The following is a 17069-nucleotide window of genomic DNA, read 5'->3' on the forward strand; positions in this document are numbered from 1 at the left end:
AATACCATATATTTTATTCGAAAAAGTAGAATTAAAAATTGTATTGTTAACTGTATGCATAAACAGATCATTGTTGTTTTCAAATTTTAGTAGGAATTAGCCTTTTTCTAGTAAGTACTGATTAAAGCCAAAGGTAATGTTAGAAATAAAGAAACTGATAAAAAAGTCTAAATTGTTTTAATATAACTTTGCTACTTATGCAAATGAGTTTTTCCATGTACTAGTTTGTATGTATACATTTGTTGTTGTCTTACTAAAAGTGAAGTAGAGCACTATTTGATGCTGTTGTCTTTTACTTTTGTGTTATGGGGAGTGGTGTTCCAAGGTAAAAATGCACACTAATACGTTTGTCTTACTGTGTTTTGTACTCTCTTTAGTTTACGGAGAGCTATGGAAGACAGGGATGTTTGAACGCATGTCCCTACAGACTGATGAAGATGAACACAGTATTGAAATGCATTTGCCTTACACAGCTAAAGCCATGGAAAGGTATATTAACATAAGAAATCCTTGAGAAATCATAGATATTAATTTCTTTGTAATTATTTTAACTAGCACAAGAAGGTTATTGAATAGGAGATTTATTTTATTAGTTGGGATAAAAATTGGAGATTGAAATTTCTTAATGAGGATTGAAGTTGTTTAAAAGTCAATTGCTTATGAAAATTGGGCATAGAAATTGATGTAGTTGTTTTATAGGTGAAAACATAACCGCCCCCATGTATGTCTTTTTTTTTTTTTTTTTTTTTTTTTATCAGTCATGGGTCTTGAAGTCTGGGCCCAGGCTCTGTCCTTGAGCTTTTCAGCTCAAAGCCAGCGCTCTCCCACTTGAACCATAGCTCTACTTCTGGTTTTCTGGTGGTTAATTGGAAATATCTCATGGACTTTCCTGCCCCGGATGGCTTTGAACCGTGATCCTCAGATCTCAGCCTCCTGAGTAGCTAGGATTACAAGCATGAGCCACTGACACCAGGCCCACGTGTGTCTTTTGATTGTGTTTATCTTGGTTTGTCTGTGGCATTATATTCAGTTCTGTACCTAGATATTTCTATATTTTAAAATAATTACAGTATTTTGAGGTTTAGTGCTATAATTAATAATAATTGAAATTTAGAAGTAACCTTGTAGGTCATTTATTTTAGATTTGCAAGTGGAATGTGAATTTCCTTTATAATATACTCAGTGGATCATTACATCCCAGCTAAATGTCAACCTGGGATAGATGCTTACTGGAATGGAAGCAATGTGAACACAGGAACAATCTCTGTTTTGTTTTTTATTATGTAATGTATGCTCAGTGCCTGACATTTTATTCAATATGTAATCATTGCTTTGTCTTGTCAAAGTGAAAAGAAAAACATCTCAAGAGAGTTTTCTTTCTTTCTCATAGGGAAGCATTTGAATTAAGAAATCTTTTCCATTGTAGGTCACATTTCTCTTTTTTCTTTAGTATGTACTTATTGTCTCATATACAGTTAGATTAGTTCTAAATATGGTGAAAGTATTCCTTTCTGGATCTGGTACTGTTCTCTTAGTAAAGTATATGGTGCATTGAATGTTCTTAGAACATGCTTTTATTTAACTATAATAAGTCTAAAAATCACATTACCTTTAAAAATGTGGATGTTTCTTATTTTCTGTTGGTTAATGTATTTGTGATCAGTGAAAGATCAAGACTTTTTCATATTATTAAGATGAATTATTTTCTCCTCTTAAATTTTTTTTTGTGGCTGAGACCATTTAACCCTAAATACATATGGCTCTTCAGTTATTTCTGTACAATCTTTTCTTGTTAGGTTTAAAGGATTATTAAGGTGGTTTTGGATCATAGTATTCAAAGTAATATTATTTATTTCAGCCAGCATGGTCTGGTTTTCAAGGTATTGTCTAAGGTGGCTCAGGTAGGGTAGAGAGTTCAAGATGATCTCCCACAGATACATTGGGCCTTGACACTGGCTCTAGTTGCTCTCATTTGTTCTCCAGTGGCATAGTCTGTTTATCAATTAAGGGTTTTCTTTTTTCTCGGCCACTCCAGAATGGTGGCATATATATCTTTATGTGGGGATTCTAGGGTTGTAGAAGAGCAAAACAGAAGTTTCCAGGCCTGTGAAGAATTAGGCTTATAACTACACTATTATCATTTCCACCAAATTCTTGCAGTTGAGTACTCCACCTTCAGGAGTTGTGGTGGAAGGTGTAGGAATGGGAATATTTGAGAACGACTTGGCACGGTTCTACTCCCTGTGGACAGTATACATCTCTCTACCATGTAATATATAGCCCTTACTCCCAGGATTTCCAGAAATTTCATCAAAATCCTTGAACCTTGTTCTGTATCAAGTTTGGACTTTGGATGTGGTTCTTCTTGATTGGAGACATATGAACAAAGAAGACAAGTTGCTGCTCCTCCTCCCCAAACCACCACTTCCAAATTTGAGACACGGATTGATGACCACATACTCACTTCCATTCCTAGTGGAGGAATAGGAAGCAGAGAGCAAAGCTATCCTAAACTTTAAACAGAACAGAAGATATTGCTTGACTGTAGCTTAGTTCTATCACTGGTAGTGATTTCACAGTTCACTGATTTTCTGATCTTTGGCCTGAATCCTTTGAGTGACTGTTAATTCTGAACCATTTTACTTTTCCATAAGAGATAAGTTTTACTTGGTACCTAAGTAGCAGTCTTAAATTTGGTTCGTGAATTTGCCAGTTTGAAAGTGTAGGTTTTTTTTTCATTTGAACCAGTGTTTTGTTTAGTTCAAACTGATAGAATTCCTTTAAATACCTTGTGGGTTGTCTGTATATCAGATTGTAACTATAGTCTTTTAGAAAAGGAGTCACATTTAGAATTCTGAGGCTGAATTCTTTCTATTTAGGGCCCTAAGTTGTGGTGCAGAAGTTTCTTTTTTTTTTTTTTTTTGGCCAGTCCTGGGCCTTGGATTCAGGGCCTGAGCACTGTCCCTGGCTTCTTCCCGCTCAAGGCTAGCACTCTGCCACTTGAGCCACAGCGCCACTTCTGGCCGTTTTCTGTATATGTGGTGCTGGGGAATCGAACCTAGGGCCTCGTGTATCCGAGGCAGGCACTCTTGCCACTAGGCTATATCCCCAGCCCCAGAAGTTTCTTTAGTAGCCCCTTAGCCTCCCAAGAGGGAGTGTAACCATTGCCTAAAAATCTGAGATCTGAATGAACATCTTTATTTAATGAATTCAAGCCCAGGTTTTCCTGATAGTACTATAGATTTTTATCTTCATCCTTGAAGTGTTTTCTCTAAGTGTTTTACTCTGAAGAGGATAGTGAGGAGATTAGAACTGTTTCCTTTTAATTCTGCTTGCAGCTAATGAGTTCACTTTTAGCTCATGTTTTTCTCCTTGTATCTTCTCATTTGCAGGCATAAAAAAGCTATTTATGTTCTCAATATTCGGCTTAGAAATCACCTTCACTAGATCCACATGTGCATGTGGATGGGGGTGTTGAGGGCAGTATTGGGGGTTGAATTCAGGGACTTGCTAGGGAAGTGCCATTTGAGCCATGTCCCCAACCTGTTTTGGTTTACTAACTTTTGAATAGGGTCTTGCTTTTTGCCCAAGCTAGTCTTAACCTTGGTCTCCCCATTTACACTTTTTACGTAGCTGAGATGACAGGCAAATGTTACCACATCCAGCTTTTACTAAACCTGGCAGGTGTGTGTGTGTGTGTGTGTGTGTGTGATCTTTCTTTCACATTTTTTGCCTGGGCTAGCCTCCACTTGTGGTCCTTTGATGATCCAGCCTCCCAGAAGCTAGATTACAGATACGAGCTATTATACCTGGCATAATACTTGTTTTTAAAGATACTTCATGTGACAGTCTTGCTCATTGTTGGCTGGCCTCCTCTGACAGTTTCTGTGCTGCCTATCTGCAAGTCTTCCTTTTTGTCCTTCAGCCTTCATTTTCCTCTGAGTCCCCAAAGCTATGATTATATGTTTGATGTTTCTATTATAGCAGCACTCGATTTCCAGAAATCATTTTTTGATTCAGTTGTCTTTTGCAGCATAGCAAGTCATCATAACATGCCTTACTGTTTGTATTACCATATTTATTGTAGTACCTTAGGGACAATACTAGGGTCTGAACTCAGGGCTTCACACTTTCTAGACTGACATGATACTGCTGAGCTCTACCTCCAGCCCTACTTCTCATTGGTTAATTTTAGGATAGTCTTGCTTTCTGCCTTCATGCTTACATTAGGCTTCCCATGGTTTCTGGAATCACAGGTCATGACATTCATCTTTTTCTCTGTGGAGATAATCTCAGAGACTGTCTGCCTGGTTGGCTTGGAACCTCAGTCCTTTCTTCTTCTTCTTCTTTTTTTTTTTTGTCAGTCCTGGGACTTGAACTCAGGGCCTTGAGTACTGTCCTTGCTTCTTTTTGCTCAAGGCTAGCACTCTTACCTTTTGAGCCACAGTGCCACTTCCAGCTTTTCTGTTTATGTGGTGCTGAGGAACCAAACCTAGGGCTTCATGCATGCTAGGCAAGCACTCTACTGCTAACTCAATCCTTTGATCTCAGCCTCCCATGTAGCTTGGGATGAACACCATCATGTTCAACATGGGTTCAGAAGGGATGTGTAAGCTTTTCTCCACAGGCTAGCCTATGCTCAGCCTCCTAGATAGCTAGGATTATAGGCACGAGCCACTGGTGGTACCTGGCTAATGTACCTGGCTATTTTTTAAAATTTCATCTTGATTTTGTGACTTGAAATTTGGTGCCAGGTTAATGACAGGCTTCAGTTAAGGCAAGTCAACTTAGTCTGAATGTTCCAGATACTGTGGTTTTCTTTTGACTGTGTAATACTGGATGCTATCTGTAGCACAGTTCTCATTTTGGTTTTTGTTTGTCTCCTGTTGTCATTCATTTTTCAAAGTCTGTCTCTCCACATGGCTTCCCCCCTGCAACAGCATAGACTTGGGACTTCCTGGCTTTGGAGGGTGGCAATTGTGTCAAAGTTGAAACTTCTAGGATTGCTAATATTTCAAATCTACTGTTCATAGTAACTCACAAGGCTAAATTGAAGGGGAATGAGTAGCAGTTTCTGTCTTCAATGAATGAAGTGGCCTTGAGTATTTAGACATGGGAGGAACTTTTTGTGGTTATATTTTCAGGTGATGGGTTTTGATAGATCTTGGAGTGATATGCAAGCCTGATTCCCTTCCATGGTAGTTACTTAATACTCTTTCTGACTAGAGGAGCTAGTCTACACTGTATATCCTGTGCCTAACACCTTGGCTAAAGCATTTCAGTCATTAAGTATTGAATGAATTGATTTGTAACCATTTTAGATTTTTAATTTAATCATCTAAAAATGGGATCAAGGGCTGGGAATATGGCCTAGTGGCAAGAGTGCTTGCCTCATATACAAGCCCTGAGTTTGATTCCCCAGTACCACATATATAGAAAAGGCCAGAAGTGGCTCTGTGGCTCAAGAGGCAGAGTGCCAGCCTTGAGCAAAAAGAAGCCAGGGACAGTGCTCAGGCCCTGAGTTCAAGCCCCAGGACTGGCAAAGAAAAAAAAAAGAAATGTATAAAAATGGGATCAATTGTCTGCTGTTGTTGGTTGTGGGCTTGAACTCAGGGCCTGGGTGCTGTTCCTGAGCCTCTGTGCTCAAGGCTAGCACTCTACTGAGCCACAGTGCTACTTCACTTTTGGAGTGGCTAATTGGAGGTAAATGTTTCTTGGGGCCTTTTCAGCCTGGGCTGGCTTCGAACCAAGATCTTCAGATCTCAGCCTCCTGAGTAGCTAGGATTACAAGTGTGAGCCACTGACGCCTGGTCCAAGTATCTTCTTTTTATGATACAGTATGTTAGAAAACTGCTTCTCATCATGATGTATATTCATGTCATTTTATTTATTTTTGGGAAAGTGGTGGGTTGAGACAGAATTGTGCTATGTAGCCTATGTTGGAATAGTACTGATGATCCTGCTTCATTCAGCCTCCTAAGTGTTGGGATTAAAACAAGAAGCTCCATGTGAAGTCACTTTAAAATTCCATTTCATTGGCTATATATGAATTCCTAGTAACTAGGCACAGAAGAACATGTATAACACTTGGAAAACTAAAACAAGAGTTCAAGGCCAGACAGGGTGACGTAGCAAGTTTAGTTTTTCCTAGATATTGAGAAATGATCTCTATTTAAACTCTTTGGGAACATGGAAGAACTTACATAGGAAAGAAAATTCAAATATTTACCAGTGATGTTCAGTGAAGAAATATTTACTTAAGCAAAGGAAAAATGAAAAAGTAGCTGTCAACAGCATATTTGATTTAAAGTATCAGCTTTAAAGATTCAGTTGTGTTATTATTATTAGTTTTTTAATTTTACTATTCTTGGGACTTGAACTCAAGGCTTGGGTGTGTCCCTGAGCTTTTTTGTTCAGAGCTTGAACTCTACTACTTGAGCCACAGTTCCACTTCTGGTTTGTTTGTTTGTTTGTTTTTTGGTGGTGATTAATTGGCGATAAGAGTGTCACAGACTTTGCTGTCCAGGTTGGCTTTGAATTGTTATCCTCAAATCTCAGCCTCCTGAGTAGCTAGGAATACTAGTATGAACTTGTGATGCCTAGCCTCGATTAATTTTAAATCATCCACTACCAGTTAAATTGTGATATCACTGGAATTTTTGTGTGTATGTGCACACTTGCGAGTGCACCACACATGCATGTATTTTAGATAGGGTTTTGCTATGAAGCCCAAGCTGGCCTGGAACTCTACATCGCCCAAGCTAACCTCAAGCTCATGATCCTTCTGCCTCTGCTCTCTAAGAGTCCTGAGATTGTAGGCAAGTTCCAATGTTTTGCAGCACTTGGAATTTAACATAGGAATTTACATTTTTATATTAGAATTTGAACATTAGAATGTGTATTTTGTGCTATATGCCAGTAAGATCATTGGTGACACTGTGGACTTGCAAAGAGAGTCTCATGCTTTTGTTTTGGAAATTCAACTCTTTATTTAATCTGCTATACACCTTAGATATATGAATTTTCTGTAGCATGATTTAAGCTATAGGTTAGAAAAAGAATGAGTGTTCTACATCCTTTCTAAAGCTTTCACAAGATCCCTGTCAGGTAAGTATTGTGAACATAATTTTTACAGATAACCGTTATCTTGAGGCTTAGGTTGGTAACTCCCTGCAAGAAGTGAAGCTTGTAAATGGCAAAAATGGATTTCATTTTCTGAAAACATTACTGAGCGAGGCTGCTGGTGCCTTATGCCTGTCATCGTAGCTATTAGGGAAGCTGAGATCCGAGGAACACTGTTTGAAGCCAGCCTGGGCAGGAAAGTTCATGAAACTCTTTATTTCCAATGAAGTACTGAAAAGCTGGAAGTGAGCTGTGGCTCAAGTGGTAGAATATGCTAGCCTTGAACAAGAGAGCTCAAAGGTAGTAGTGCCTAGGCCCTGAGTTTAAGCCCCAAAACCTAAAACAAAAAAAAGCACAAAAAAACCCAACTTTATATGATGTATACACTGTAAAAATCATCAGTGTTCCCGCCTTTCCCTATATAATCCAGCTCACTACAAGTCCCCCTCCTCTTTCTCTCTTTTTCTCCTTTTCCTTCCCCTCTGTCTCTGTGCTTCCATCTTGTGTGGGCTGGCAGTTTGTTCTCCCCCCAATAAACTCTTTTCTGCCTCAGAAAAAATCACCAATGTAAGTGTTTACCTCAGTGATGTTTTAGTAAGTTGTGTAATTATTCTCACTGTTCAGTTTTGGAACATTTTCATTATCCTAAAAAGAAATCTGGTCCACTTGAGGTCCATCCCTGTGTCCTAGCCTAGGTAACAGCTGGAACTCTCTGTCTCTAGATTTACATTTTCCAGAAATTTCAAATAAATTAAATCATATAGTCTTTTGGTTCCGTTGCTTTCACTTAGCATACTTTCAGGGGGTTCATCTATGTTGTGGTTTGTATCACTAGTTCATTCTTTTTATTGCTAAGTATTCTCATATGTGAATGTCATGTGTTATGTATCTACTTACCAGTTAATGGATAGTTTGATCATTTCCAGTTTGAGGATATTATATTATAAACATTCTCATATAATTCTCTGTGTTGGCAGCATTTTCAGTACTTAGGAGTAGAATTGCTGGATGATAGGATGTCTGTGTTTTTAGCTCTTTGAGAAGGTATTGGTTTTTCAAAGTGACTGCACCATTTGGTGTTCTAGGTTACAGTGCATGATAGTTGCAATTTCTCTGCATCTTGTCCAGTAGATGCTATTATTACTGTTCATTACAGTAATTTTGAGAGCTGCATCTCCCTAGTGACTAATTATGTTCAGCAGCTTTTTATGTACTTATTAATCACTGGTATTATCTTTTTGTGCACTAATTATATTTTTCCTAATTTTTACTTGATCAATTTGTCATTAAGCTGTAAGAATACTTATACATGTATTCATTTTTCAAAGATTTTCTCCCCTTATATGATTATTTTTCCCATCTTCCCTTTCTCCCTCCGTTTTCCCAGGGCCTTGCTCTTGTTCTGTGCCACTTGAACCATGTCCCAGACACCCCCCGCTTTTTTCCTTCTTATGTGGTGGTGAGGAATCGAACCCAGGGCTTCATGTATGTGAGGCAAGCACTCTTGCCACTAAGCCACACTCCCAGCCCCCCTTTTTGTTTTAGTTAATTTTCAGGTGAGGTTTTATCCTTTTTCCCTGGTCCAGCACTGGAGCTTGGTCCGGCCCCTCATGAGTAGCTGAGATTACAGAAGTGTGCCACCATGCCCAACCTTTTTTTCTTTCCCCCTTTTCTTAAGAAGATGTGTGCGTGTGCGTGTGTGTGCATGTATGCGCATGCACACATGTGCACTGGTGTGCCGGTTCTGGGGCTTGAACTCTGGGCCTGTGTGTTATAGCTGAGCTTTTTAATTCAAGGCTAGCACTCTACCATTTGAAACATGGCTCCATTCTGGCTTTTTTTTATTTGGTGGTTAATTTGAAATAAAAGTGTCACATATTTTCCTGCCCATATTGGTTTCAAACCCTAATCCTTAGCTCTCAGTCTCACTAATAGCTAGGATTACAGGCATGAGCCACCAAAGTATTCTTTAATCTTGATGAATTAAATTATCGTTTTCATGTATGTACTCTATTTTTGGAACCATATTTAGAAATCCTTGCCTAAGCCAGGTGCTGATGGCTTACACTTATAATCCTAGCTACTTAGGAAGCTGAGATCTGAGGATCATGGTTGAAAGCCAGCCCAGGCAGGAGTCTTTGAAACTCTTATCTCAAATTAAGAACCAAAACAGCTGGAAGTGGAGCTGTGGCTCAGGTGGTAGAATGTGAGCCTTGAACCCAGTCCATGAGCTCAAGCCACAGGGCCAGCACCAAAAAATAAATAAATAACTCACTTTCTCTTTTTTTTTTTTGGCCAGTCCTGGGCCTTGGACTCAGGGCCTGAGCACTGTCCCTGGCTTCTTCCTGCTCAAGGCTAGCACTCTGCCACTTGAGCCACAGCGCCGCTTCTGGCCGTTTTCTGTATATGCGGTGCTGGGGAATCGAACCTAGGGCCTCGTGTATTCGAGGCAGGCACTCTTGCCACTAGGCTATATTCCCAGCCCTCTTTCTCTTTTTTTGTCAGTCCTGGGGCTTGAACTCAGGGCCTGAGCACTGTCCCTGTCTTCTTTTTGCTCAAGGCTAGCACTCTACCACTTGAGCCACAGCGCCACTTCTGGCCTTTTCTGTATATGTGGTACCAAGGAATCAGACCCAAGGCTTCATGCATGCAGTCAAGCAGTCTACTACTAGGCCATATTCCCAGCCCCTCTCTTACTTTTTATTTATTTATTTATTTTTTGAGTAAGAGTCACTGAATTATAGCCTATGGGTTGATCCCATTGGACCTACATCTTGTTTATGTGAATAACATTGGTGTTGTTTATTATATGCCAGTATTGGGGCTTGAACTGAGGGTCTGGGCATTGACTCTTAGCTTTTTCACTCAAGGCCTACACTGTACCACTTGAGTCACAGCTCCACTTTCTTATTACTGTTTTTTTAAGCATTTACTCTTTATTTAATGACATATTTTCTGTTTACGTGTTGAGGAATTGCTTTGGAGACTGGTCTAGAAAACTTAAAATACTTGATGATACCTTAAAAAAAAAAGTTTGTGAGCCCATGTTCTAAGGGAATTGCCATTTTATATCTTACAGTTTCAAGATACAGTTTGAATTATTTTTTATGTCATGGTAAGGCAAAAAAAAATCTGTGTTTTAATTATTTTGCATATAGATGTGCAACTACCCAGTATCATTTGTTGCAAAGACTGTCCTCATGTGATGAGTCATTTTCTTCTGTTGCTTCAAGATTTCTTTGCTTTGTTTACAATAGTTTAATCACTAGCTTAGGAGAATCTCTGTTTATTCTACCTTAGATTTGTTGAATCTCTTAGATTTGTAGGTTAATATTTTTCATGAGTTTAGAATGTTTTTTCCTCATATCTTCCCTTTTTTATTTTATTTTTGTATTTATGTTATTGTAAAGGTGCTGTTCAGAGGGGTTACAGTTATATAAGTCAGGTAATGAGTACATTTCTTTTGGAACAGTGTTACCCCCCTCCCTCGTTTTCTCTGTTTTTCCCTCCTGACCTTCCCACCCCCAAAAGTCTTTTTTTTTTTAATTTAATTTTATTGTCAAGGTGATGTACAGAGGGATTACAGTTACATACTTAGTGAATATATTTTTTGTCAAACTTGTTACCTCCTTAGAAAGTTTTCAGAAATTTTTTTTCTAATAGTTTTACTTTACCCTTTTTGGCACTCCTCTATCATATATGTGCTTGTATACTTGGTATTACTTATACCTCCAGTTCTCTTCATTTTTTCCCCAGTATTTTTCTGTTCTGCTGATTGCGTAATTTCTCATTTTAATATTTTAAAATTTACTTTGGAGATAGGATCTTACTCTGTATCCCAGGCTAGCTAGCAGTTTCCTGTGTATCCCAGGTTGGCTTCAAACTCTTCAGTCTCCTGTTGCAGCCTTCTACGTATTAGATTTCAGGCATTCATAACTACTCCTGGCCTTAAAATAAAATCTTTAATTTCATACATTCATTCCCATTTTAATAACACTTCTGTTCTTTAGACAACCTAGTAAATTTTCATTTCAGTTATTGTACTTTTCAACTCTTAGTTACTACTTTAAAAAAATAGTTTGTATTTTTGTTTATTTATTTTGATGCTGGTCCTGGCACTTGAGCTCAGGGCCTGGACACTGTTCTTGTGCTGTTGCTGCTGCTGCTGCTGCTGCTGCTGCTGCTTCTGCTTCTGCTTCTCCTTCTTCTCTTCCTTCTTCCTTCTTCTTTTCTTCTTCTTGTCTGACATAGGGCTTGAATTCTGGGCCTGGACTCTGTCCCTGTGCTCTTCAGCTCAAGGCTAGTGCCCTACCACTAAAGCCACAACACCACTTCCGGTTTTCTGATGGTTAATTGGAGATAAGAGTCTTAAGGGCTTTGTTTCCTGGCCTAGCTTTGAACTGTGATCCTCCGATCTCAGCCTCCTGAGTAGCTAGGATGACAGGCTTGAGTCAATGGTGCCTAGCCCTGAGCTTCTTTTTGCTAAAGGTTAGGACTCTACACTGGAGCTACAACTCCACTTCCAGCTCTTTTGGTAGTTTAGTGGTGATTAAGAGTCTCACAGACTTCCCTGCCTGGACTAGTTTTGAACCAGGATCTTCAGATCTCAGTTTCTGGAGTCTCTAGGATTACAGAAGTTACCCACTGGATCCAGCTTAGTTTGCATTTCCTAATCTATATTAGCTATTAATAAAATAATTGCATTTATCATTTAAAAATAGCTTCATTTAATCCTTGGATAATTATAATTGTTTTGAAATCTTAGTCTGCTAAGCCTAAGATATGGTCTTACCCAGATACAACTTTTGTTATATATTTGTAAAAATACCATATATTTGTAAAAGAACCCTCACCCCCTTTGCCTCCTGTGAGTACGAATCACAGATTGCTGGTGATTTTTGCATGAATTATATGTATTTTTTTCTTTGAACTGGATGTTGTACATAGTCTGTACCTGTGATTCTGATTTTTTTTTTTTTTTTTTGGCCAGTCCTGGGCCTTGGACTCAGGGCCTGAGCACTGTCCCTGGCTTCTTTTTGCTCAAGGCTAGCACTCTGCCACTTGAGCCACAGCGCCGCTTCTGGCCGTTTTCTGTATATGTGGTGCTGGGGAATCGAACCCAGGGCCTCGTGTATCCGAGGTAGGCACTCTTGCCACTAGGCCATATCCCCAGCCCTGTGATTCTGATTTTTAATGTTCCTCCTGCAGGTTGCATTTACTTAGCAGGCTACATGTGCTTCAGCTGCAGCCTCTTTCTCCTCTCAAGTGCTGCTTGCTGTTGTGCTTGCTCAGTTTTGTTTTTTAGCTTGACTTTAATGTAGTATAGGTTATACTTAAATACCTTGCACCAGTAACTCTTTCCTCTTTTGCTTTCGGAATGTGTGTGCTTTGGGCAGAACATTCATAATTCAATCTATTTTTATGTTTGCTTCATTTCATTTCTTTTGTTTTATCTTATGACTTCCTGTGTGTCCTCTGTCCTGCTATATCCTACATACAGATTTTCCATCATCAGGGGTTTGTAGCAAGCTAGATCACTCTCAAGTTTCCCCTTTGCAAAGTCAGATTCCTAGCTCAAAGGGAATTTTATTTTATTTGTGGTACTGGTGTTTGATCTCAGATCTTGTCTATCTTGCTTGTCTGGCTGTTGCTCTACCACTTGAGCCATACCTCCAGCCCTGTTCTTTGCCTGGTCATTTTAAAGATGGAGGCTCATGATTTTTCTGCCCAGGCCAGCTTCTAACCAAGATCCTTGAGATCTTAGCCTCTTGACTACCTAGGAGTAGTCATGAGCCACCTGTGTTCAGCATCCTTTGGGGGTCTCACCTGTAGGTATATGAAGCCTTTCAGTCAGCCACATTGTGTGTAGGGTTTCTCAGGATTTGTGGAAAATGTTTTCAAGTTCTTCTAAGGTTCTTTCATTTTCTGGATCTCCTTGTTAATTTATTTCTTATTTTTCTAGTTTTATTTCTTTATTATTTTTTGATTTTGTATTCTACCTGGTGTGATTTTTTTTTTTTCTGCTCTGTGTTCCAAATGGAAGTTATCCTCTTTGGGCAGTGATGGTGCTAGTTTTCATAATGCCATTTGGATGGAACTTGTACATCTGTTGATATTGAGTAGGGGATGGAGGCAGCTCCTGGTAAGATGCTAGACTTAAACTGTTCTTTTCAAGAAGTTATATTATTTGTCATGAAGAACAGAATTTGATTGATTTAATGTTATAAAAATGGTTGTTTTTCAAGGTTTATTCCATTTTATAATTGTTTTCTAGAGACAAACTTTGTACTTCTTTTGAAGTCAAACTTTAAAATTTGGATTTTAAAATCTAAAAAGTTTCAAAATCAAATGTATTTTTCCCAGTCATGCATTATTTATAGACATAGAGAACACATTTTATTTATTTTTTTAAAAGGGTGATTATAAGGAGGATTGAATAAACTTTGATTCAAGCCATGTGTTTATACAGAGGACCAGACTTTTCCCTTTTAGAGATAGGGTTATGAGCTCAAATTGAGGATAACTGCTGTGGATGTCTTAGAGAGTAGATTTGTTGTTCCTTTAGAGTGAGTCATCTATCATCAAAAATGTATCTTCCTATATAGTATTTTTCTCTTCATAACAATTTTATGAAATAGAATTTGCAAGTAAAATCATTTTACAGATAAGGAAATAAATTCTCATGTTTGAGTCTTACCTATACTTACTTGTGTGGTAGGGGCAGTATTTGGACCCACAGTTTTCTGGCTTCTCCTTGTTCCTTATATTTTATTATAACTGCTTCTCTACCATCTCATAATTACTTGCAGGCTCTTTGATGATTGATACTTTTACTTGTAGGCGCTTCTCAGGTTAGAATAACTTGTGGCAGTCTTCTTAAATTTTTCCTAAAAACTGAAATTCTTTTAATTAACAATCACCTTTAGTAAATGAGAGGTCCCTATTTGTTCTTGACAGTTACTTAGCAAACTAGTAAGAGTTACAGAATGAGATATCCATGGCAGCTTCCTCTGCCAGCTTCCTTTTTTTTTCTTACTCCCTAGATGCAGATTCTGCCCAAGAAGCCCCTGCATTGCAGAGGGACTGGAGATCTGTATGATCTGTTTATTTCGCAATTGACAAGGGTAAGGGGGCTTTTGTGGGGGAGGTGCTTGGGTGCCCTAAATTTAGCTGTAAGTAGCTTAGCCAATATTTACTTGGGGGAACACTTAAACTTAGTATTTAAAAATATCCGTTAATGAACTTTGTCCTTTATCAGTTAAGTATCACATTGTCATTTTAAAAAGCAGTTATTATGGTGGTGATTTAAAAAAAAAAAAGTCCTGTTCAGAACAAGTCAAACGTGGTTCATATTTATTTCTAAGATTCTAATGTAGGATCATTGAGACTATAAATAATACTGTATTTATATATAAGTAAAATTTCAATGTAATAAATTTTTACAAATGTTTTACATAAACATAGCACATCATAGTTTCTCTTTATTAATCTACTTGTTCCTTTCCATGAATTTTCCAATCTGTAGATTAAAAGAGGGATTTGTGAATATGCTACACACATTATGGGTGGATATGGTGTCTTTTTACTGCTAGAGATGAATACTTTGCTTATTCTGGATGTCTGTGAAATTTGAGTTGTATCTCGAGGCTGGCTTGTATCTGATCATTAGGATAAATGTAAAAGTGCCGTTTGTGAATGTTAAGAGAACTAGCATTAAGTTTTGTAAGTTTTACTTGGGAGGATTATAGAATAAGTGCCCAAATGATAGTGTTTATAATAGGTGAGGAATAGTTTTAAAGCTCGTTGAAAATTCCTGGAGGATTTGGTTAGGTGACTGTAGCCTTAGTAAGTAGTTGAGAAGCTTTTAGTTGATAATGGATTGATGGGCTTATTTTGGTTTGACAATATTATTACACCTGGCAGTCAAATAGCCTTGTTTCCTAAAGTAGTGTACACTTCTGTAAGTTCAATAAATTCTTTTAGTAATCTGTTCCTTCTTACGTTTTTAAATTAGCTTCTGTTGACATTTAATTTATAGGCTTTAAGAATTAAACAGCAATAATATATGTTATCATTACCACTGCTAATAAATATTCCACTTTCTAGTGCCAGCACATCTGCAAAACTATTTTTATTCTTAAAATATTTTAAATGGCTTTTTATATATATATTTTTTCTGTTTTCTTTAAGCCATAAGGATGAGTTTACCATTATTCCTGTACTGGTTGGAGCTCTGAGTGAGTCAAAAGAACAGGAATTCGGAAAACTCTTCAGTAAATATCTAGCGGATCCTAGTAATCTCTTTGTGGTTTCTTCTGATTTCTGCCATTGGGGTAAGTTCTAGATTTTAACATATCATGGTAGATATTATATAAATGTGGTTTAAGGTATCTTTTTCTAAGTTCTGATTTTCAATTAAAAAAAATTCTTGCCTTTTTGCAACAATGTTTAAAAGTGAATAAAGTCTCTTGGTCATTTATAAAGGATCAGACTATAAAAGTGGATTAAGGCCACGTTTCCAAAGGCGACTGGTATAATTGGATTCACACTGTGAGGGCATTCTTGGTTTAGGAACTTGCCAGAGGGAATGATCACTTTTTAGCCCATTTCCATGTAGGCATGTATGATAGCTTTTCTGAACTTAGTTTTGGTGGACAAACCATGTTCTGTAGAATGTGGAAGAGCACTGTGTGCTTTGCAGGTCCTTTTTCAGATTTCCTTTTTTTTTTTTTGGTAATTAGTCTCTCTTGCTTTTTTTGGTGGTGGTTTTTTGCCCACAACTACAATCAGTGTAGAGATACATTCTGAAGATGATACCATGTTGGCTGTGGTCTTCATTGGTCATTAATATAAGAGTAAGAAAAGTGATTTTTATGATTTTAGTGTAAGGATGCTTCATGGTGAATAAAAGAAGAAAGACATTGCTAATGCCTCTTAAGTAAACTGTGTTTCTGCATTCTTTGGATGCCATTGCTTTCATCTATCCATTACTGTTCCAGAATATTTCTAAGTTCCATTCCTCTTACATCATTTCTTTGATATACTTAATTCACTATTTTAAGGATGCCAATGCCTGTTAATTCATCAGTTATTAAAGAAAACCCAAAACATAGTATTATACTTTTAAAAATAAAAGTGTTAGAAGACTAGAAAAACATCTTCAGTGTGACAGTTAACACTTTGTCTCCTGGCTGTCTTAATACTTTGATTGCCAGATTTGATTAGACATTTATCTGGCTTTGTTAGATCTTCTTACAACCTTATCTGAATGGCCTTTTTATTGTTGACATCTTAGTTTAAGACAACTATCTTATATGGAGGTATTGACAGGTTTTGTTTGGGTTAAAGGCTCTTTTCATTAGGTATGGCTTTCCTCTGTGAGAGTATTTGATAATGCTTGAAGACATTTTTATTTGATCATCACAACTGAGATGGGATTTTGGGGGTGGTGAAGATGCTGATATCAGATGAATAGAGTGCAAGGAAGCTGCAGATAAGCATCCTATAATGCACAAAGAATTTCTCTGCACTCCAGCCAAATAATTGCTGTCAGTAGTGCTAAGTTGGAAAACCCAGACTGAAGATGTGCAAACGAGCTGAACTTCTTTATGAAAAGTTTAGAATTCTTTAGTAATTGTCTAGTTAGTTTGCTATGTTTGGCAGAAGCCATTTTTTATGGATATAAATAGCTAGCTCTGAGGGCCCAAGTAGATGGTTAGACAAGGAATTTCTTTCTTGGGAATTTAGAAATTTTGTAATAATTGATAGTAGATGGTAAGGAATATTGTTATTGAAAAAACTACTTAATATTGTGTTGGTAATGTGTGTTCCTTTGTTTTGGAAATTAAGAATTTTAATGCGAGCACCTATCTTTCTTCATTTTGAAGACTCTTATGAACCACTTGACTTAACTAATTATTTTCTCTGATAAAGTTCTTTAGAATATG

At 37.7% G+C, this 17069-nt stretch overlaps 1 protein-coding gene across 1 annotated transcript in view; it reads left to right on the forward strand.

Annotated features, from left to right (window-relative positions):
* Nucleotides 1-17069, forward strand: part of Memo1 (mediator of cell motility 1) — a 99934-nt gene that overhangs the window by 58482 nt on the left and 24383 nt on the right. Inside the window, exons 5-6 of the mRNA XM_048353181.1 lie at nucleotides 378-489; nucleotides 15313-15455. Coding sequence (XP_048209138.1) covers nucleotides 378-489; nucleotides 15313-15455 — 255 coding nt within the window. The remainder of the gene's footprint in view (nucleotides 1-377; nucleotides 490-15312; nucleotides 15456-17069) is intronic.

Source organism: Perognathus longimembris, chromosome 8 (genome assembly GCF_023159225.1).
Source record: "Perognathus longimembris pacificus isolate PPM17 chromosome 8, ASM2315922v1, whole genome shotgun sequence".
NCBI classification, from domain to species: Eukaryota; Metazoa; Chordata; class Mammalia; order Rodentia; family Heteromyidae; genus Perognathus; species Perognathus longimembris.